At 36.6% G+C, this 22,112-nt stretch overlaps 1 protein-coding gene across 4 annotated transcripts in view; it reads left to right on the forward strand.

Annotated features, from left to right (window-relative positions):
- GPC5 (glypican 5) overlaps positions 1 to 22,112 on the forward strand; it is a 1,580,781-nt gene that overhangs the window by 558,136 nt on the left and 1,000,533 nt on the right. The window contains exon 7 of one of the 4 annotated variants that reach the window (XM_027557799.1): positions 7,656 to 7,846. The exons of the other annotated variants lie outside the window; for them this stretch is intronic. Coding sequence (XP_027413600.1) covers positions 7,656 to 7,658 — 3 coding nt within the window. The 3' untranslated portion in view covers positions 7,659 to 7,846. Of the gene's footprint in view, positions 1 to 7,655; positions 7,847 to 22,112 lie in introns of those variants that run through there. 4 annotated transcript variants of the gene reach the window in all.

Raw genomic sequence — 22,112 nt, forward strand, 5'->3', positions numbered from 1 at the left:
GTCAGACTTTATTTTTGGGGGCTCCAAAATCACTGCAGATGGTGATGGCAGCCATGAAATTAAAAGACGCTTACTCCTTGGAAGGAAAGTTATGACCAACCTAGATAGCATATTCAAAAGCAGAGACATTACTTTGCCAACAAAGATCCATCTAGTCAAGGCTGTGGTTTTTCCAGTGGTCATGTATGGATGTGAGAGTTGGACTGTGAAGAAAGCTGAGCACCAAAGAATTGATGCTTTTGAACTGTGGTGTTGGAGAAGACTCTTGAGAGTCCCTTGGACTGCAAGGAGATCCAACCAGGCCATTCTAAAGGAGACCAGTCCTGGGTGTTCATTGGAAGGACTGATGCTAAAGCTGAAACTCTAATACTTTGGCCACCTCATGTGAAGAGTTAACTAATTGGAAATGAGTCTGATGCTGGGAGGGATTGGGGGCAGGAGGAGAATGGCACGACAGAGGATGAGATGGCTGGATGGCATCACCGACTCAATGGACATCAGTTTGAGTGAACTCCGGGAGTTGGTGATGGACAGGGAGGCCTGGCGTGCTGCAATTCATGGGGTCGAAAAGAGTTGGACATGACTGAGCGACTGAACTGAACTGAACTGAATGATCTTTGGTAACACTCCTTTGCCGTATGATTGGCTCATGCACAGTTCAGCTTTCAGCATGCATCTTATGGGCCATAATGCTTTGCAGACTCAATAAATATACTCTATAATCACTTGAATGTCATTTTATGAATGTATTTTGAAGATATAATTTGGCAGAGCAGAATGTATCTGTATATATCTTGCAGGTAAGTGGTCCTTAACCAGAAAGTGAAAGTGAAGTTGCTCAGTCGTGTCTGACTCTATGAGACCCGATGGACTACTGTAGCTTACCAGGCTCCTCTGTCCATGGGATTCTCCAGGCAAGAATACTGGAGTGGGTTGCCATTTCCTTCTCCAGGGGATCTTCCTGACCCAGGGATCGAATCCGGGTCTCCCACACTGCAGGCAGACGCTTTACCGTCTGAGCCATCAGGGAAGCTCCTTAACCAGATGGCCCCTGATAGTTTTGAAGCAGCGAATGCGCCTTGAAAATAGGCTGACTTATGAGAGGAAAAGGGTCACGGGGAATCAATGGGAAAGTTTCTTAGGCACAGGAATATTGAAGAAGTGAAATAAATACTGTATAAAGATTCATTAAAAACTATGCTAAGTAAAAGTCCTATGATAAAATGATAAAATTATAATATGAATTATAATAACCTTAAGAAATGTGATAAGTCCTATGAATGTAAATTCTGCCTCTGTTGTGTGTTTAGCATTGATGTGGTAGAAACTTAATCGGTTTCATTAGAAATAAAACAAATCAGGAGTTTTATAGTAACGAGTTTGAAGAGGCACTTATATACCTCTATATAAGGCAGATCATTTACTATTTCTGAAAATGATCATTTTGAAATTTTATATCTGGAAATATATTATCAAGCCAACCCTGAAACTCATTAAACAGATGGTAAAATCTAATTTAACTTCCTTTAACGCTCCTTTTCTTTTTATCTTATAAAGCAATTGAGCTTGTCAGCTTTTAATTACAAAAGAGTAATTTGAATTTTTTAGATATGTATAACAAACCAAGATAGTTGCTAAATTTACTATATCCTAGTGACTTCCTATTGTGCACATTGATTTTAATTTAATGATAAGAAAATCCTCTTAAGATTTTTGTGAAAAAAATCACATTATCAGAAGAGTAGTTAAAATTTCTACAAAATAAATGTTCTTGAGGCACGTAATAGATCTTGAAATGAGACCTATTTCTTAAAGATTTTAAAATATTTGATTTGCACCCATTAAAATTTAGGAGAAGGCAATGGCAACCCACTCCAGTGTTCTTGCCTGGAGAATCCCAGGGACGGGGGAGCCTGGTGGGCTGCCGTCTATGGGGTCGCACAGAATCGGACATGACTGAAGTGACTTAGCAGCATTAAAATTTATACGAAGTTTATATTTTATATTTTCCCATTTTTTAAAAAGTGGGAAACATACCTCAATAATATCAAAGTGAGTTATTTACACGTTTTAATTGTGAAGTATCTATGTTTTGACTGTGTACTGTGTTCTTTCATTGATTAAAATTGAGTAGCAAAATTATTATGTCATCCAAGGACACAATAACCTTATTATAAAACTTATTTTCAATGTCTATTTTACAGATATTCTCACGATTAGAAAATTTTTCATGTTTCTGTGCTAATTCATTATAGCATCATCTTTTAACCCAATCTTAAAAATACCTCTTTTTCTGATATTTTAAAATATATTGTATCTCAATATGTAGCTTCATTTCTTGAGTTTGTAACAAGGGAAATATTCAAAGTATCATCCATTTAAAACAAACCTTTATGTATAATGCCGCTTGTGATACCTTTTGATTACCATCTCCATTATATTATGGGCCAGACTTGTATTTACTCATTGTGTCTAGAAGAGAGCATGCAAACATAAGAATTTCAATATCTGTTGAATGAATGAGTGAAGTTCATAGTTAAATTGATCACTACATGTACAATTTAAATGGAACAGAAAAGTGAATGTTCCCAATGATCAAATACTAACTTTTTAATATCGTTTTAATTACAAATAAGATACTTCCAGTCTTGGATGACAATTTCAAAATGTCTGTACTGTTTTACTCATTTGTTGACTCATTTATCACTGAACAAAGTGGTTTAGTAGCCCCTAGGAGCCAGGTACAGTAATAGATACAGGGAGTACACAAAATGATTTAAATGAGAATGTTGATGAGAATGTGTATCACACTTAAGAACTAGTCTGCTGCTGATGAAGTAAGGGAAGGGAGTCTGACCATATTTCTTTACTTCATTCAACAAATATTACTGAGGCTGTACTATGGATCAGGAGATTTCCTAAGTAGTGGATATACAAAATTGAATAAGACTGTATCTACTTGTAGCAAAACATTGCTATAATAAAAAAGATAAAGAAATTCATTTTGTGAGATTTCTGATCTAGCTTCAGAGAATTTATCCCAGTTCCAGGAATGTAGAAGGCATTCAATTGAGGTTGAATATGAAATGAAGGAGAAGATATTTCATAAAGTACTGTGGTACCACTTCAGTTAGAATATAGTTATAACTTATTTTTAAAATATAAGGTGCACATAAAAGATATGATGATTGAATAACAGAAATGTTGGACAATGATGCCTTTGAAGCAGTCAAACTATTCTCTGTTTAAAAACCATGTAAAACGTAGAGAAATATATTAGTAAGCATTTTTCTTGTTCACACATCTGCCGTCAGCTGCGATTCAGCCGATCTACATCGGGTTGAGCTGGGACCTGCTTGAAGTTCAGATCTGTTGCACATGTTGGTCATCCTCCTGTGATCAGAGAACTGAAAGCATGTTAATACTATGACAGAAGTCAGGACTTCAAACCCATCTATGCAAAAGCATACTAGGCTTCGGCTGCAGTAGATTCTCTAAGATAAACCTTTGGCCAAAGCAAAGTTGCACAGCAAAGACCAAAGTGAGAGCTATAACCCTCTCCACCAGCAACCTCTCTACCAGGGATGGAGCTGGGAGTGAGAGTGAACAATTGGCCCCAAATAATCTAATTACTTGTTTGAATAGGCTTTGGCTAGATATAGTACAATACAAAGCTCCTATTTGAACTCTTCCTTCATACTCATGGTGCTACCTATTTTCCACTCTGATTATATTCTTATGAACTTTCTTCCTGTACAAACCTGAAAACTGTATACTTAAATGTATTAGATCAGGAAAGGCATAACTTAAATCATCACATGAGAAATATTTCTCAATATTTTTAGTGTTTTGTGTGATTGTTGGTAGTATTATGAGAGCAAAATACTTGTAATAATAGAATTTAGGTCTAAGTCAGATATTGATTTATTTTAACAAACTACACAAATCAGAGTAAATTACAAGTAAATAAATTATGTTTGAACTACTTATTTGAACTGAAAATGAGATTGGGTTTTCATGTTAAACATTTGGACTTTAATTATTTTGTTAGGATTGGTTTATTAAGACATAATTAGTAAAATTATCAGTAGAAAAACATGTTGTTCTATAATTAAATCATTTAAATAATCACTTCTTGATGTCTTAATAGGCTAGATTTCTTAATTCATTAAAGCTGATAAGAGGTCTCTGTAAATACAATTTATTATCAGTAAGTTTGCTTTTCTAGAAATGATAGAAAATTTAGAACTCTGCAATAACATTTAATAACAATATGCTATTCTGATATTGACGCATGACGTTTATCTACAAAACATGCAAGAAGGCAGAAATATAGGTAATTAGAATGATTGCAACCTGTTCACCTTGGCAATTACCAACAGTAGTAGAATTTTTGTATCTTTAGAAAAACAGATAATTTTAGAGTTGGACTCAGTTCCATTTTCAATCTAGAAAGTACGACTTATATACTGAGGTTATGTTAATAGAGTACCAGTGTTTCCAAACATAATGCATTATTTTCTGTTTCTTCTATTCCATACTGAAAATTTGTTTAACAAAACAAGATACTCAATCTTATAGTATAGAGAAACTAGTATAGACATCTTAGACTATTCCTCCTAACCCATGAAATTTATCACTGCGATGCAAAGATGGAAGTGAAGTCTTTGGGAAAGTGCATACTTTACTAATAATTATTTCTTTTCCTTTAAGAAAATACCTTAATGGACAGGAGTATGGAAATGTCCAAGAGATGTTCTTGAAGTATCTGGAGCAATATTCCTCCTAGCACATATTCCTAGCAAACTCAACAAATAGATCCATTTAAGTGAAATGAACTCTGTGCAACTGATTTTGTATGTGAGATTGTGTGTTCCTATGTATCTACACACATATCTGTGTATTCTCATCTGTCTGTTAGGGAATTGTCAAGTTGAATTGACTGACAACTCCACTGTGTTTAAGAAACATAACCTGATAGACAGTCTTAACAAGAAAAAGAACAACAAAATACCTTGGTTGTTCCCAATACTTCTCACTGCATGTCAGCCACTTTCTCCCCAACTCTAACTCTGGCAAAACTAGTCTCTAAACACCTGTTTCACTCAGAGACACTAGTTGTTGTAATTGACTTTAATAAACATTTTACTCTACCTACTTTTTATCCTATTGTAATTTTATATGATATCCCCCAGGGGATCAAGCAGAAGGGCTTATATGGAGTATTTCATGTGACTTCATGAAGTAAAGAAAGAAAAGTTGTTTTTATAATGTGATCAGATTGATAGACTGTCCTTCTATTAAGCAAGTAACCATGCATTAAGTTTTAGTATGGTAGATCAGAGTGAAGAATTCTCAAAGTTTATTTGTTGTGGCAGCCAACTGTTGGTCACGTTGCACATTTCAAAGTTACAAAGGAGCCTCATGGTAGTACAAATGCAGGTCAGGAGAATTTTAAGTGAAGCCAGAGCAAGAGTTTCAGAAGTTGACAATATCAGCAAAGCAACCTCTGGAAGGAAGCAGGCACCCAGGGGACTCTAGAAATCATTTTTCAAATCCTATATGCCTGGGATTTCTGACATTGTTACCCCATTCTCCTTTACTAAGATGTAACTTAGGGTTACAATATCAAAAATTAATTAAAAAATAAAAACAGAGGAGGTAGTGGGAGGGAGGCTCCAGAGGGAGGAGATAATATATATACTTATAGCTGATTCACGTTTTTGTAAGAAGAAACCAACACAACATTGTAAAGTAATTATCCTCCAATTAAAAATGTAAAAAACTTATTAATAATAGATAATACAAAAAACAAAAAAAATAAACAAGTTCATAGATCTAGAGAACAGATTGGTGGTCAGGGGTTGTGGGTTGAGAGAAGTTGGTAAATGAAAAACTAAAGGTAAAAAGATGAAAGGAAATTTTAATTCTAAAAGCCTTTTTGAAACTACAGCTTTTTGGCTGATCTCGATGGGTATAAAATAACATTATTGCTTATATGAAATAACATTAGAGAGAAAAATGGAGTTTAAAATAGTAATTTTAAGACAAAGTGATTGATTTTAACCATGAAGAATGTTTATTGTACATTAGTAAAGATAGATTATTTTGAATCAAATACATGGTTTAATATGTATTTTTTTGGTGAATTTAAGTTTGGAAGGAAATTAGAATGGAAGAATACATTGAAGAAAGATTCAACACAACTTAAGTAAAACCAGTTCTCAGCAAGTTACCTTCCCATTTTTGTTGTTCAGTCACTAAGTTGTATCTGACTCTCTGTGACCACATGGACTGCAGCATGCCAGGCTTCCCCGTCTTCACTATCTCCAAGAGTTTGCTCAAACTCATATCCATTGAGTCAGTGATGCCATGTAACCACCTCATCCTCCATACCCCACTTCTCCTCCTGCCCTCAATCTTTCCCAGCATCAGGGTCTTTTCCAATGAGTTAGGTCTTCACATTAGGTGGCCAAAGTATTGGAACTTCAACTTCAGCATCAGTCCTTCAAATGAATTTTCAGGGTTTATTTGTTTTAGGATTGACTGGTTTGATCTTCTTGCAGTCCAAGGGATTCTTAAGAGTCTTCTCCAACACCACAATTTGAAAACATCAGTTCTTCAGCATTCAGCCTTCTTTATGGTCTGACTCTCATATCTGTACATGACTACTGGAAAAACCATAACTTTGACTGTACATTCCTTTGTTGGCAAAGTAATGCCTCTGTTTTTAATACACTATCTAAGTTTGTCATAGCTTTTCTTCCAAGAGGCAAGTGTCTTAATTTCATGGATGTAGTCACTGTCCACAGTGATTTTGGAGCCCAAGAAAATAAAATCTGCCACTGTTTCCACTTTTTCCCATCTATTTGTCATAAGTGATGGGACCAGGTGCCATAATCTTAGTTTTTTGAATGTTGAGTTTTAAGCCAATTTTTTCACTCTCCTCTTTCACCCTCATCAAGAGGCTCTTTAGTTCCTCTTCATTTTCTGCCGTTAGAATGGTATCATCTGCATATCTGAGATATTTTGTTATCTATCAACAGAAATACTGTTGATATTTCTCCCTGCAATCTTGATTCCAGCTTCTGTTTCATCCAGCCCACCCTTTTGCAAGATATACTCTGCATATAAGTTAAATAAGCAGGATGATAATATACCTTCCCATTCTAGTCCATAAAAAATTCCCTTAGAAATCTCTGATGCTCTCAGGGTCAAATGCTCACAATTCAGTGGCTGTCACATCTAAATTCTTTGGGAGCCATCCAAGTCACATGCTTCACCTCACCTTTATTTTTGTTACTTTTCACTCTGCTCAGATAAGAAGCTTTGTTTTTGTTGTTTTTCTCTCTGTTCAGATAAGAAGCTGCAATTTGTATGAACACTAAAAGTGTAGCCTTACTGGAAAAAAATGAAAAAGTAAACAAAAGATAGATCAAGGGACTTTATAGCTACAACATGTCTGAAGTTTGAGGAGCAAAACATGAAGAGAGAGAAAATAGTGAAAGCTAGCAGGATATTAAAGGGGCATATACTAATTTCTTCAATTTTGACTTCAAAAAAATAACAATAATTCACAGACTGTCTTTTAAATACCAGCTTCATAAATGTAAATATTTTTGAAATTTTCCTTTCTTAATCCCTTTCCTTGACAGTGAAGCCCAGAGGAGAATACCTGGATTCAATTTCCATCGCAACTACCCTCCAAGTCCTATTCTGAAGGATTCAGAAATCTCTCTTGAGTGGAGTAAACTTCGGCAGTTTCTATTTAGGTCTAGCCCCTTCCAGCCTTAATACATCATAATCACTTGAGCTTTTTTTTAGTGGACTGCTTGTGCTATTATTTTAATAATCATGATATGGTAGATAACTTGATATTTTATTATTAATTTACTGTGAATTTTACTTGTTGACATTTCTGAAGCATTCACCAAAATTCAAGAATTCCAAGTCAAATTGTCACTAAAGTAGGAAAAAATAATATGCATATGCCTTTCAAAGAATGGGGCTTCCCCAGGGGCTCAGCGGTAAAGAATCCCCTTGCCAGTGCAAGAAATGCAGGAGACATGAGTTTGATCCCTGGGTTTTGAAGATCCCTGGAGGAGGGAATGGTAACCCATTCCAGTATTCTTGCCTGGAGAATTCCATGGACAGAGGAGCATGGTGGGCTACAGTCCATGGCATCTCAAAGAGTTGGACACCACTGAAGTGACTGAGCACTTTCAAAAAACAGAAACATACCATTTGCTTTTAAAATGAATGTACTTTTTTTTGTTTCCTGAAGTTTTTGCTGGATTGTTTAACTGCAGAGAATCTTATCAAGCACAATCTTAGTTTTCTCCTTTTTGAGGATTTCAAAATTAAAATTGGCATTGAACCACCAATTCATTCTTTTCTCCTTATTGGATGAGTGCACATAGATTGCTTTACCTATATCTTAATTTTCAGCATAAACTTTTGGCGGAGTCTTTCATGTTTCATCACCATGTAAGCAGATGTGATTTTTATTCTTTTTCCTTTTCATTGAACAGTTACCTCATTTGAAAATTTTCACTTGATTTCATTTAGCTTTTTTTGACGCTAGCTACATCTGTTGCTACCTGTCTAGTTTTCATTTTAATGGGTTGCCTAGAAACTGGGACCACAATAGTGGTGTATTTTCCTGCTGTTCACTTATTCTTTGTTTCAAGAATACCGGTTTTTAAGAAATGGAATTGGTATATTGTCATAGATTTATTTTTTGCCTCTTCAAAGTGTTCTTCCATTATTATTTCTATTTATACCTTTGGAAACATTTTATGGTTACTTGATACATATAACACCAAAGCTCCTTTAGAAATTTTTCAGTTTCCCAAATGCACATTGACATACATTATTTAATAGTTACTACAATATGATCTTTGGAGCAATGTTTTTTGTTATATAAGGGCAATTCTCAATTGTAACTTAAAAGTGATAAACTGGCTTTTGATAAACTAGAATTAATGTACATGTATAAGGTTAATCTTCATCTTCATGAAGATGACTATGTATTTAGGATTGGTTACATCATTTGCAAGGTCCAGTGAAAAATTAAAACGTATTCTCCCCTGTTCAAAAGTTTCTAAGAACTTCAAAACGATCACAGTAACACACGCACAGGGCCTTAGTCAGCAGGTTGTATGATTATAAAGACAGTCCTCTGTGTATTTTGAGAAAACTAACATCTTTACCAGAATGTTTTAAAAATTATAGAATATTACATTAGTAGAAATAAAAGATATAAAGAAAGATCACATAGTCAATCTAAAAATCAAAACATGAAATTCTAACATGAATTCTCTGAGAGAACTTACCTTTAGAACCTGATATTTCACCCCTGTATTTCTATTTTTGAATAAATCTCTATATAGTTTCTTATTTTTGCCTAAAATCTAACTTTTATAAGTTCTGTTATCCCAAATTGTGCCCTAATAAATAATTCGAGATAACTGTATTTCCTAATGTAATATGTGGGACCATGTGACGTTGTCAATATTCAGCCTTTTTTGACTTACATAAAGGGCAGTTTTATGTGTTCCCACCTAAGACATAGCAACTCATTAAATATGTGAAGTCAGGAACCATACAAACTCCGCCCCCTATCATGAAACACATTCATGTTGTGCTGTGCTTAGTCGCTTCAGTCGTGTCCGACTCATTGTGACCCCCATGGACTGTAGCCCACCAGGCTCCTCTGTCCATAGGATTCTCCAGGCAAGAATACTGGAGTGGGTTGCCATGCCTTCCTCCAGGGGATCCTCCCAACCCAGGGATCGAAGCCAGGTCTCCTGCATTGTGGGCAGATTCTTTACCGTCTGAGCCACCAGGGAAGACCAACACATCATGTATCCTTTTCAAAAAATGCAGTCAATCTTTTCGCACCCAAATTAATTCTTATTTGAATCTTCACCATATGAGAAGATTTTCAGATTCTTAAACATGTTGGTTGAGTGACTCTAACAACTAACTTTATTAATTTTCTTTTTATAGTTTGACATTCTTGTTGAAAAGAATGATCCAATGTTTACTAATAGAACCCATAGTGAAACATGTTTACCAGTCTAATGACCTAAAGAAGTCTAAACCCTAACCCCCAATTTTTTTATCAATGTCTAAGCAATATGTCTACTAGTATAAACTTGTGCAATTCTATGTGAAACCTGAAAAACTTTAATTATATACATTTTTTATTTTATTTTATTTTATTTGCCAACAAAGAATCCCATTGATAATGTCCCATCTTCCATTTTCTATCATTTTCCCCCCAATATTTTTCTGTTAAAAATGTAACTGTTTCTGTGGAGAAACCTGGTTCTTCCCAATTCTGAGATCTGGGAGGCATACTTATGATAGGATCTCATAAATTCTGTCTGACATGATAAACAATAAAATCAACAATATTCATATCATATATAGAATTATGAGCTCCATAAGGTTCATGTATAACATTAAAAAGCAAATCAGTAAAAATAATTATCTTATAGACTATTGCCTAATTGTGTAATTTTCTGATGAATTCCACTGACATTGTGTTTAAGAAACATGTTAACCTGATAAATTTATTTATTATTATCCAAAAATAACATTAAGGGAATGGAAACCCACTCCAGTATTCTTGCCTGGAAAATCCCAAGGATGGTGGAGCTTGGAGGGCTACAGTCCATGGGGTCACAAAGAGTCCCACACTACTGAGCGATTTCACTTTCACTTTCTAAAATAACATTGATACATTGCAGAGCACTGGATCTCGAAAGTTTTCATCTGCTGAGCATTTTTCACCAGCAAATTTTATACAGAAGTCCAATAGGAGAAAACCCTAACTCAATGGAACTTTTTTCTCCACTTGGGCTCTGTATTAATTCCACTGTGTAGCCCACTCTCAAAAAATCCAAAACTGAAACAAAGCACACAGTAAACCTGAATTCTCAGTGGTTTAACCAAATTAAAACATACCTGTTACTCGCATAAAGTCCAAACTCAAGTCAGGCTACTAACCTCCACATTTAAGCTATAGCACTCACTACATGCAGCCTTGGGGGATACCCAAGACAGATGAAGAGAACTTAAAATAAGGCAGGAGTATTTTCCTGCCTCAACCCCAAAGGGAAGTCCCATGTTATTTCAACTTGTCTATTAGATATTTTCATAACTGAAGTATCAACCTAACTGAAAGTCTCTGTAATATCCAGAAGTATGTGGAAATTTACTGAGTGTGAACTACCATAGATTCTTTTGCTTCTCATATGCCCCTGACTTTTCTCTGGTAACTCCTGTTTACTCCCAAGTCTTCAAGAAATTCTCCATGAAATACTGTTCTCTTATACCAAACATGCCATGAAAAGTGGGCTGCAAAGAGTTCAATGTTTTATATGATGAAACAGATGGGAAGACCCAAATTTTGTGTAGCAACAAAAGGATGAAGCTGTGTACTTTGACAGGCTGCATGGTATGGGGTAGGGATGATGGCCTTTTTTGAAAGTTGGCTCTCTCCAGGGCATCTGATGGGATAAGCAGACTTCAGGGCACATCTGAGATATTCCAGTTTTCTGTCTGAAAGCTTTCTGGGTCTGCTCTAGTGCCAGGGTGAGTCCAGAAAATTTAAGACCCCAGAAGTCGAGACATGTCTTATTCATCTTTTGGCCCTGCACAATTAGTCCTGAACCTGGCACCTGCTGGGTTTTAAATTACTTTTGGTTGACATGAAATGAAATCCTCAGCTGCTTGCTAGACAGTTCCAAATCAGGCCCTGAAGCTCAGCACTTCCAGAATCACTCCTTTTATTTCAAATCTTGGTTTCCCTTTAGAGTTTCCAATTTTGATTACAAATACTTTCTGTCATACAGTCTTCTGAGCTTGACATTTAGTCTCAAATGGGTCTTGCACATTTTTTATTCTTTATATAGTCAATCATATGCTAAGGATTGTTGCCTCTGCTTCGTGCCTTTCTTTCAATTTTATTTCTCCAATCTAAGCCATTCACATATTAGCTTGCAAGTGAACTACTCCTAGAATCTGAAATCTCCTCTTGCAACTGAGAGTTCTGCCAGAATTGTCTCCTTAAAGCAGAATGTAAACCATGTTTTTCTAAGAAGGTTCCAGTGACAGCGTGCTAAGTTGCTTCAGTATGTCCGACTCTTAGTGATCCTATGGACTGTAGCCACCAGGTTCCTCTCTCCATGGGATTCTCCAGGCAAGAATACTAGAGTGGGTTGCCATTCCCTTCTTCAGGGGATCTTTCTGATCTAGGGATCGAACTTGGATCTTTTATGTCTCCTGCGCTGGCAGGCATGTTCTTTACCACTAGCAATCACCTGGGAAACCTCAGTGACAATAAGGGTCTTTAATAGGTGCTACATTCAGGGAAACAGAAATGAAAGAGTTTGTTAAGTAAGTAAGCTTATAAAATCTGTCTTAAAGTTGAGTAGAATTTACTTTTTGTTGTTGCTGTATTAGTGTATATTAGAGATTTCTAAACAGGCTTTGTGCATACAGAATATTTCTAATATATTTAACAAAAGAATCTGTTTTTTAGAGGTATTCTTTCAGAAATGCCATAGACTAAACTTTCAAGGATTTCTCATTATCAACAGAATCACATCCAGATGGTTTAGTATTCTATTCAAGGCTTTCCACAACAGGCTTACTTAAAGAACGTTTCCTTTCTTCTCATGTGTTTTTTGCTCAGACCAGTTTGTACTATTCAACTCTTCTACTCTATATGTTTGTTCTTACTGCTGTTTCTGTGTGGAATTTCTTGCAAGATAATCAGTTTCTCTTTGAAACACTGAACTCATCGTTTAAAAATCCCCCTCCTTGTCTATGGAGATTTCCTTGTCTTTACATATATTACAGTAATTTCGGCACAGATGGAAGAGTTCTATTTTAATGGAATAGTAACTGCATATCCAACAAAGTACTAGGTATTTGTATGTGCTGTTTTGGTTAATCATCTCATCAATCCAATGAAGAAATATTAACCTACTGTGCTAAAACACACACGATTAATGCCATGTATGTAGGTCTTCTCAGTTATGTGCTAGGGAAGTTGTGATTTAAAGAAGCTATAACTATCTTCAAAAATTCTCTGAGTTGCTTACACTATATTCCCCATCACTTTTGTTTTTATTTGTTTTTTTTAATACTTAATGTATTCTACCACATTTTTTGTAATTTGTAGCTATAAGTCATTCTCATTAGAATGTAAGTTCTTTGAAAACAGAGGTTATATCTTATTAGGCACATATTGCAATTCCATGTTATAGGGCAGAATATTAATTTTTACTTGACCAATTTTTTTGGCTTCCCCACTTGCTCAGCTGGTAAAGAATCTGCCTGCAATGTGGGAGACTTGGGTTCAATCCCTGGGTTGAGAAGATCCCATGGACGAGGTCATGGCAACCCACTCCAGTATTCTTGCCTGAAGAATCCCCACAGACAGAGACCGGCAGGCTACAATCCATGGGAACGCAGAGTCAAACCCTTTCGCATGACTAAGCACAATTTTGTAATATTATTAGACAGCTGCCCTTGTGATATTTTTTCCTGTATGCTGCATCACACTTTTTTCATTCGAATTGGAATTATAATATCTCTGGGAACAAGATCATATTGTGTTGTTTGTACTGTATTTCCTCCAGATGTCTGTGCCGTGCTTCCCAGAAATTCTTTTTGACACCCTTGCACAGGGATAAGCTTTAGGATTTCAAGCTTATGATGGAATTTATTTAAAAAAGTGACAATAATGCATCCTAGCATATGTGAATATACAGAAAAGGAAGAGGTTTTCTAGGACTGTACCAGTGTGGACAAAATCAAAGAAAGACTAAGAGAGATCAGTTGTAATCTGAAGGTAGAACTGTTAAAATAGTTACTTGAAAACATTTTTACTTGTGCCTTGCTCTGTGAGCAGAAGTGAAGTACTGTGAAGAATGGGTTAAGTATCAAGAAATGCTCAAGATACTTTTCTTTTGTAGGTCCACACCTGACCCTAACAATTACACATTGCAGACTGCTCTCTAAGTTATCACCTTGAGAGTAATATTTGCTTTTAAATACATATTTCAATGTGTTCTGTGACTTCTGTTGGCTGCCTGATCATCACTGAGACTCACAATGCTTCATTTTTATTTGAAAAGGCTTGGTTATCTTCCCAGCTCAAACTTGGGATTCAAGTCTTATTTCAAAACAGATTAGATGGCAGCTGAAGAATTTACATTGATTCCTGGACAAGCCCCACCCAATTTTTGGTGCATAAACACTAAAGGTGTCTCAGATATGACTTAGCTTATTGAATGATATGTTTGATTCTATTCACTTACTTGGTAAAATAAAGATATTTAGGAATTCGCTTATTTTTCCTAGGGGCAAATAAACCCCAGATATTCTCAACTCCTTTAAGTTTCAGGGGTCATGTCTCAATTCCAGCTAAGGAAGCAGTATCTCCAGCCCCACTGGTGTTGACCACAAGAGATCCATTCTTCTACCAGATTCTTGTCTCCAGACATTTATAGAAAATCTTGAGAAATACAACAGTAGACTAAAAACTGTTATTACTGCATCTGACCTGTCCTGGTGACTGTGCAGTAGGAGAACGCCTCATTCAAAAGCTGTAGATCAGCTTTTGCCCTCTCAAATCAGACTTTTCCATAGTGACACTGCTATAAGTTTCTTCCATTGTCCTGGGTAACAACACAGATCTTTCACTTAATTCCTCAAAAAATATTTCATTCCATGTTCTTATATTGTCATTATGTTTCCTGTGGTTTAACTGCAGCTGGGAAATGCATTAGATAATGTCTTCCAGTTCCTATTCCAAAATAAAAGTATTTTCTACCACTCCTTCCAAAATCATCCTCTTGTATAACTGTATAGTGGATTATAGCAGCAGTTTATACAAGTGCTAAAGGATTAAGACAATGGAAAAAAGGAAAAGAAAAAATGTAAAAGCCACAGAAGAGGTACACTTGTCTGAATTGATCATTTGGCTCTGAAAAGGGTGGGGCAGCATGATATCTGGAAAAGCTTCCACCCAACTAGATTGATGGTGTTGAGGTTTCCCAAAATAGAAATCCAAGGAATAAAACTAATATGTAAGAAGGAACATTAGTTTACTCTTAGATGTGTGACATTTGGAAAGTTTTTAAAAATTGAAATAATGTAGAAAATTGTCTTTCTTGTTGTAAACTTCAAAGGATAAATCTAAATTTGAGATCTAACAGCGATAATAGATTCCATGGGTGTGGATAAGATTTTCTAGGGAAATAACATAAAGTGATTAGATAACTGGGTGGAGAAATTCTCTGAGCACTGAGGAAGAAACTCAGCATGTAATAGGGCCAGTTAGAGGAGGGCGAGCCTCTGCAAAAAAGCTGTAAGGTCAGCAAAAAATTCTGGTGAATTTAGATTTTCATGTCCAGGAAGAAACTAAACAATTCCCACCCCCACCCCCTTTCCAAAAAAACACCAACAAAATAAACAAAAAAAAAAAACTGTTTCATTTCTCTGTCTTATCAATATTTCTAAATACTTATATCGTGGTTACAGTGTTCCTAGCAGTGTTCCTGTTCTTTACTATTTTAATTTTGAAATAACATCCTCATTTCCTGCTCCTATCTCTACTTCCCTATACCAACAGATTTTAGTCATCAAGGTATAAATATTGTAGCTGCTACTGCTGCTAAGTCGCTTTAGTCGTGTCCGATTCTGTGTGACCCCATAGATGGCAGCCCACCAGGCTCCCCGTCCCTGGGATTCTCCAGGCAAGAACACTGGAGTGGGTTGCCTTTTCCTTCTCCAGTGCATGAAAGTGAAAAGTCAAAGTGAAGTCGTGCAGTCGTGCCCGATTCTTAGTGACCTCATGGACTGCAGCCTACCAGGCTCCTCCATCCATGGGATTTTCCAGGCAAGAGTACTGGAGTGGAGTGCCATTGCCTTCTCCGTAAATATTGTAGATGTAATAGCAATTGTATTAATTGGGATGAGTAAAAGTACTCTAATAAGCAATATTCAGAATTCTGTGGCTAATCATAGTAAGTTTATGTCTCACTATAATAGGCAGTGAAGGTAGGTCATAGGAGTTTGCCTTGACCAGTGATGCAGGAACCCAGGCTTCTTCCATCATGTGCTTCTTCCCTTCTCCAAGTTCATGGAGTTCCCACCATCCATGCTGTTAAGGGAATGGAGGAGCTTAATCACACAGGAGGTTTCAATGGGATCTGCTGGGGAGTAACCTATAAAAAAGCAACAACAAGATCACTTGCCTGCAAAGGAGACTGGCTTAAGTGGTCCTACTATGTGTCCAGGAGGAAAAAGAATTAGGCTGAGATGCCCACAAAGCATTATTTTTACCACAGAAATCTAGTCAAAGAAACTTGTAACAAAAGTATGTTTGTTTGTTTCTATTGTTCTTAAACCATGCAGTCTTATTACAGAATTCAATCCGCCCGTAAGAATTCAATCCGCCCGTAAGGAGATGAACCCAGCATGTCCCGCTGTCTAGTGAAAATAGAAAACAAATATTCATCTCATTACTCTAGGAGTTTCTTTGCTTCAGGGTCTCAAATAGTACCCTAGTATCTCTTGCATAATTGGCTCAAGTTTCTTAGGAAATAGATGGGAGGGAACGAATGTAAATCATGGAAATTGATTTACTTGAGAGTTTGCAAGCTCTCCTTAAGGAGCCTTGAGAGTAACCGCCTAGCAGCCCAGGGATGAATTCCACTGCAGCTTTTACATTTTCATGACAATAGTCCATTCTTCCCTGTCTACCAGGAGGGTTCCCAAAACTATGCAAATTTAACTGCTGCATGGTAGACCACTGCGGATAACTTATCTTTTAAACACAGTGGTGGAGAACTGCACCACATAGGGTTGTTTAAGCAGATGTGAATGCATTCTGGCTTATTCGTTGCTTAAGTTTTTATCCAGATATATCCACATCTTATCTTCCCTAACAGAAGAAAAATAGTTCATCTTATCTTCCCTAAATTAATTACAAACTTTTGATTATCACCACTTTTCCATGATTATGACCCTTAACAAATACAGACAGTCAACAGTCCTGTGACAATCACATCATGTAAAGGTATTTCATTGGTTGAGGAGTCCCTCATCTGTTATTTTCATTCAGATATCTTCACTTTGATTAATATAAATGTTTTGTTTGATGAGATAGAAAAAGTAGTGCAACTCATATTTTTTTCAAAATGTTGAAAATATTTTGTAAAATAAAGATCTATTTTTATGTGAAATATATGACTAGATTTAGTGCTGTTTCTACAGAACAGCAAGTTCAGAAAGGGGAAAACAACTTAAAATCTATGGCACAGTGTTGAAAACCTCACAGGTAAATGCCTTAATATTGATTTTTCATATGGGTTTGAAGATCTGTCATGAAGATATATTGACTTATGTGGCTTGTGGTGAAGCTTACAGATTCTTCTTCAGATTGTATTTCTCTCCATAAGGTTTTACAAAAATATTGCTGGATTCATTTTGAAAGATACATTAGGAGGAAGAAAGTGTATTTTCTAAGACTTGATATACAGAAACACTAGGTTCAATTTCTGACTTTATGTCTGAATTGTATATAAGTTTATTTAGACTGAACAAGAGAAGCAAATGTAAATGGAAGCTAGGAAGATAAATACGGGAGAAACAGCCATCACTTGTGTTGTCTGGGGCATTGTGTTGTCCAGGAAATCCCAGAGTCTAAGCACCTGATGCTCCCCTATAGTATGAGGGAGTGAGAACAGGGTGGCAATTAGCCATAACCCAACTCCTTTACATTGGCCAGATAGGTAATGTCTATTTGGGGAATATTTTATGAACTGAGTATCCTTGAGACCACTGTGAAACACAGTGAGGATCTTTGGGGGCTTCTGGAACAAGCTCAGTCAGGATTTGCAGCAGCTCAGAGCTCAGGTATCTGTATTAAGATTAATTCATTTCAGCTGAAAGTCTAGTAGGCCTTGTTTACAGAACACTGTGCGTGTGTGTTGGTCAAACAGTCATGTCTGACTCTGTGACCCTATCAACTGTAGCCCGCCAGGCTCCTCTGAACATGGAATTCTCCGGACAAGAATACTAGAGGGAGTTGCCATTTTCTTCTCCAGGGGATCTTCCCGACCCAGGGATCATATCCGGGTCTCTTGACTTACAGGCGGTTTCTTTACCTTCTGAACCATACTGCATGCTGGTCCCTATTAGAATAGCATCCTGTAACCAGAAATTTGGGGGATAGAATGTAATGATGTAAGCATCTCATTTAATTTTTTAAGAGAGGCCCTTAATTCTTCCGTGATATGTCTTATCTATTCATGTACTACTTGTCTCTTAAGTACTCGTTTTCTATAAACATTGACTAATATAAACACGTATGCTATGCTATGCTAAGTCGCTTCAGTCATGTCCGACTCTGTGCGACCCCATAGACGGCAGCCCACCAGGCTCCCCCGTCCCTGGGATTCTCCAGGCAAGAACACTGGAGTGGGTTGCCATTTCCTTCTCCAATGCATGAAAATGAAAAGTGAAAGGGAAGTCGCTCAGTCGTGTCTGACTCTTAGCGACCCCATGGATTTTAGCCAACAGGCTTCTCCGTCCATGGGATTTTCCAGGCAAAGTACTGGAGTGGGGTGCCATTGCCTTCTCCGATAAACATGTAAAAAATGTTCAAATAAAATTTAATAATTTAGTGTTGCTGAACACTGACCAAAAAATCAAAGATTTCAAACATTATGTAAAATATCCTATCCTTGTGATGAACATTGTCACTGTTCAAAATAAAGTGAAAAAGAATATCATTGTACTCAGTTTTCTATTTACTATGTATACACAAAAATACATTACCAGTAAAAGCTGAACTTTTTGAATTTTTTTAATTATCGTCATTACTTAGATGTTATTACATTTTAGGAGTTAGCTAAAAATATAGCTATCAGAAAAACAGCTGCTTTTTTCTTGGCTTTCTAATGACACCTATCAATAAATATTTGTCATTATTCATTGAATGATAGAAAAAATATATTACAGCAGGACTTAGTGACTTGTTTCAGACAGTAAAAATGGAAAATGGTAGATTACAGTATAGAAACTTGGTAAATTCTACTTTAATTAAGTGATCAAGGTAAATATCACCAGCGATAGTCTTGATGTTATGCACCCCCTGATATGAAACAATCAGAAAGGCACTTCACCTCTGTATTATTCTTTACCCAAGCCCGTAATTCCGATCTAAGCATGAAATGACTCACACAAACTCAAACGGAAAGAAATTCTACAAAACATCTAACTGTTATTCATCAAAACTGCCCAGATCATAACAAAAACAAAAAACAAAAACAAGGAAAGACCGAGAAATTGTCAAGGATTATTTGCTGTTGTTTAGTTGCTAGGTCATGTCACTCTTTTGTGACCCCATGGACTGTAGCCCGCCAGTCCTTTGTCCGTGGGATTTCTGAGGCAAGAATACTGGAGTGGATTGTCATTTCCTACTCCAGGGGTTCTTCTTGACCCAGGGATGGAGCACATATCTCCTGAATCTCCTGCATTGGCAGTTGAATTTTTTACCGCTGAGCCACCAGGAAAGCCTGCTAAGGATTATAGGAGGTCCCAAAATATGCAAAGACTAAATAAAGTGTACTATCCTAGATTTAGAATGGAGATTCCCTGGAGACACAGCTGGTAAAGGATCTGCCCACAATACAGGAGACCTGGGTTCGTTCCCTGGGTTGGGAAGATCCCCTGGAGAAGGGAACAGCTATCCACTCCAGTATTCTGGCCTGGAGAATTCCATGGACTATACAGTCCACGGGGGTCGCAAAGCGTCCAACAAGACTGAGTGACTTTCACTTCCATCCTAAATTTGGATTAAGTCCTAGATGGATAAAGGACTTTAGAAAAACAAATGGTGAAATTTGAGTAAAATCTATAGTTTAGTCAATAGTATTATACTAATGATAAATTCTTAGTTTGGGCAAATGAACTACAGTTATATAAAGTGTTAACTTCAAGGGAAGCTGGTACATATAAGAATTCTCTGTATATCACTGCAATTTTTCTATAAATACAATACTTCAATATAAAAAGTTTAAAAATTCTATTAAGGAATACTGTCTTATACAAAATAAATTTCTCCATGTTCATCTTTTATGCAGACTTAACTAGCTATGGGATTTTATCTACACATAACTGATAGCAAATTAAGAAATCACTGCATTTACAAACTGGAAGCTAACTTTGAAAAAATTTAACTCTCTAAATATGAAGATACCAAGATTTTTTTTTTTTACTTTATCTGAGACTTTAAGACATAGCCAAGACTAGGCCTCAGATGTCTGAATTCTCTATCACACATAATACTGAGCGAATCTTGGTGCGTGACATTACTACCCATCTTACCAATACTAACTCTAAATCCTCTAAGCAGTCCTTAGTTATTTTTCATTGTGCCTGATGTAGAGGAGCTGTGGATTTAATCAGGCAGATGACCTCCTTAGGTTCATACCTTAGAAAGTTTGCTATGGGATTTTTAAGGATCTCTTGGCTTGAGGGGAAGTGGGATTATAGACAAAAGTTCTTTCAGAAACTCCAGCAGAAGAGACCACTGGTGTATGAGAGAACTGAGGGCATCCACCAAGCTTTGCCACTAGAGCTAAAAAAAGGGGTTAATGAAAGTGGGACTGATGGGAATGAGTGATTTATGGGACCACATGAGATAAAGAAGCTAGAAATACTCTACCTCTGAAATCAGGAATTCAAAACCTCTCTTTCCTTTCTACATCTGTTTTACCTTATTGGTTCTGCTACATTGATTTCTGGCCCTACTTAAACCTCTCCTTCATTAATGCTTGTGTGGCCTGTGTTATGTTTATCTCTCCAACCCTGAAGCCTCAGCTTGTCATTCAGGAACTCTTGGAAAAATAGTCAATTCTGCTCTTTTGTTTGTTCCTACAAGACAAACTGTCTCTGAGATCTGAATACTAAACGAGCCACTCCTCTTCTCTGAGGCCAATTTATCCACCTCCACATAGACTTGGTCTTACATATTAACAGTTATTTTGGGGCGGGGGGCAGTGGTCATCAACACTTTCCAATACTGGGCTTTTCTGTGTGTGGGCTTAAGGTCTCTTTAAGCCCTGTGTGCAATCTTCCCTCGGGTCAGTTACACCCTGCCGCTGTCTTCTTCCCAGATAAGCTGTTGGGTCATCTTGCTTTTGTTAGCTTCCCCCAGGGTTTGGCATTTCTGAACAACAGTCTCCTCCCTGTGGCTTCCTGGGTGGACTGAGAGGCGTAAGCCTCTATGTTGGTGCTTCAGAAGCTGGTGTGAAGCTACCGTGGGATTCGAACATTGGCTCAGATTTTAGTGGGTGGGGAGGGATCATGTTTTATCCAGGTTTATGCCTAGTATCCAGTGCCTGGCTCTGAGTAGGAACTTGATATCTCTTTCCTGGATCACTTGAATAAAGAAAATAAATTTCAGTGTTAAAGCCAGAGAGTGGTACTCATTTGTAATTTGATTCATTACAGATGTGATTTGCTTGCATATTTTCTAGAACATCTCTGGTGCATCATGAGAAAGTTAAATTCTTAATGTTGTTTAGGAATGTTTTGACTTATTCTTTCCTATGAGGATTGATTCAAGTGTGTACCTGACTTTTAAAAAAAAATCACTGTTTCTACTCAGAATGCTATGACTATTCTAAAGTTTGGTCTCTAACTTTAATTTCAAAATAGACTTAATTCTGATATATCCTGACTTGCTGCTTTTCTCATCCTAGTCATTTTATCATTTAAACTGGTGCAAACAGTCCATCAGGTCTATAACAAGAGAACAATGACACAAAAAATGGAAATCTATACCAGGAACAGGTCCTATATCAACCCTTTTTGATTAATTCTCCCTTTCTTCTCAACGTCTAACTCATCCTGACTGAATCAATCAAAAAGCTATTACTTTCATACTTGGAAGTGTTGCTTTCAAAATCAATAAGAACACAGTTCATTTTTAATATGCAATATATTATAAAAATGAAAATTCCCATTTACTTGAGGTAGAAATTTTTGAAAAAATGCACGGTTGTTGGAAAACTTGC

This window comes from Bos indicus x Bos taurus, chromosome 12 (genome assembly GCF_003369695.1).
Source record: "Bos indicus x Bos taurus breed Angus x Brahman F1 hybrid chromosome 12, Bos_hybrid_MaternalHap_v2.0, whole genome shotgun sequence".
NCBI classification, from domain to species: domain Eukaryota; kingdom Metazoa; phylum Chordata; class Mammalia; order Artiodactyla; family Bovidae; genus Bos; species Bos indicus x Bos taurus.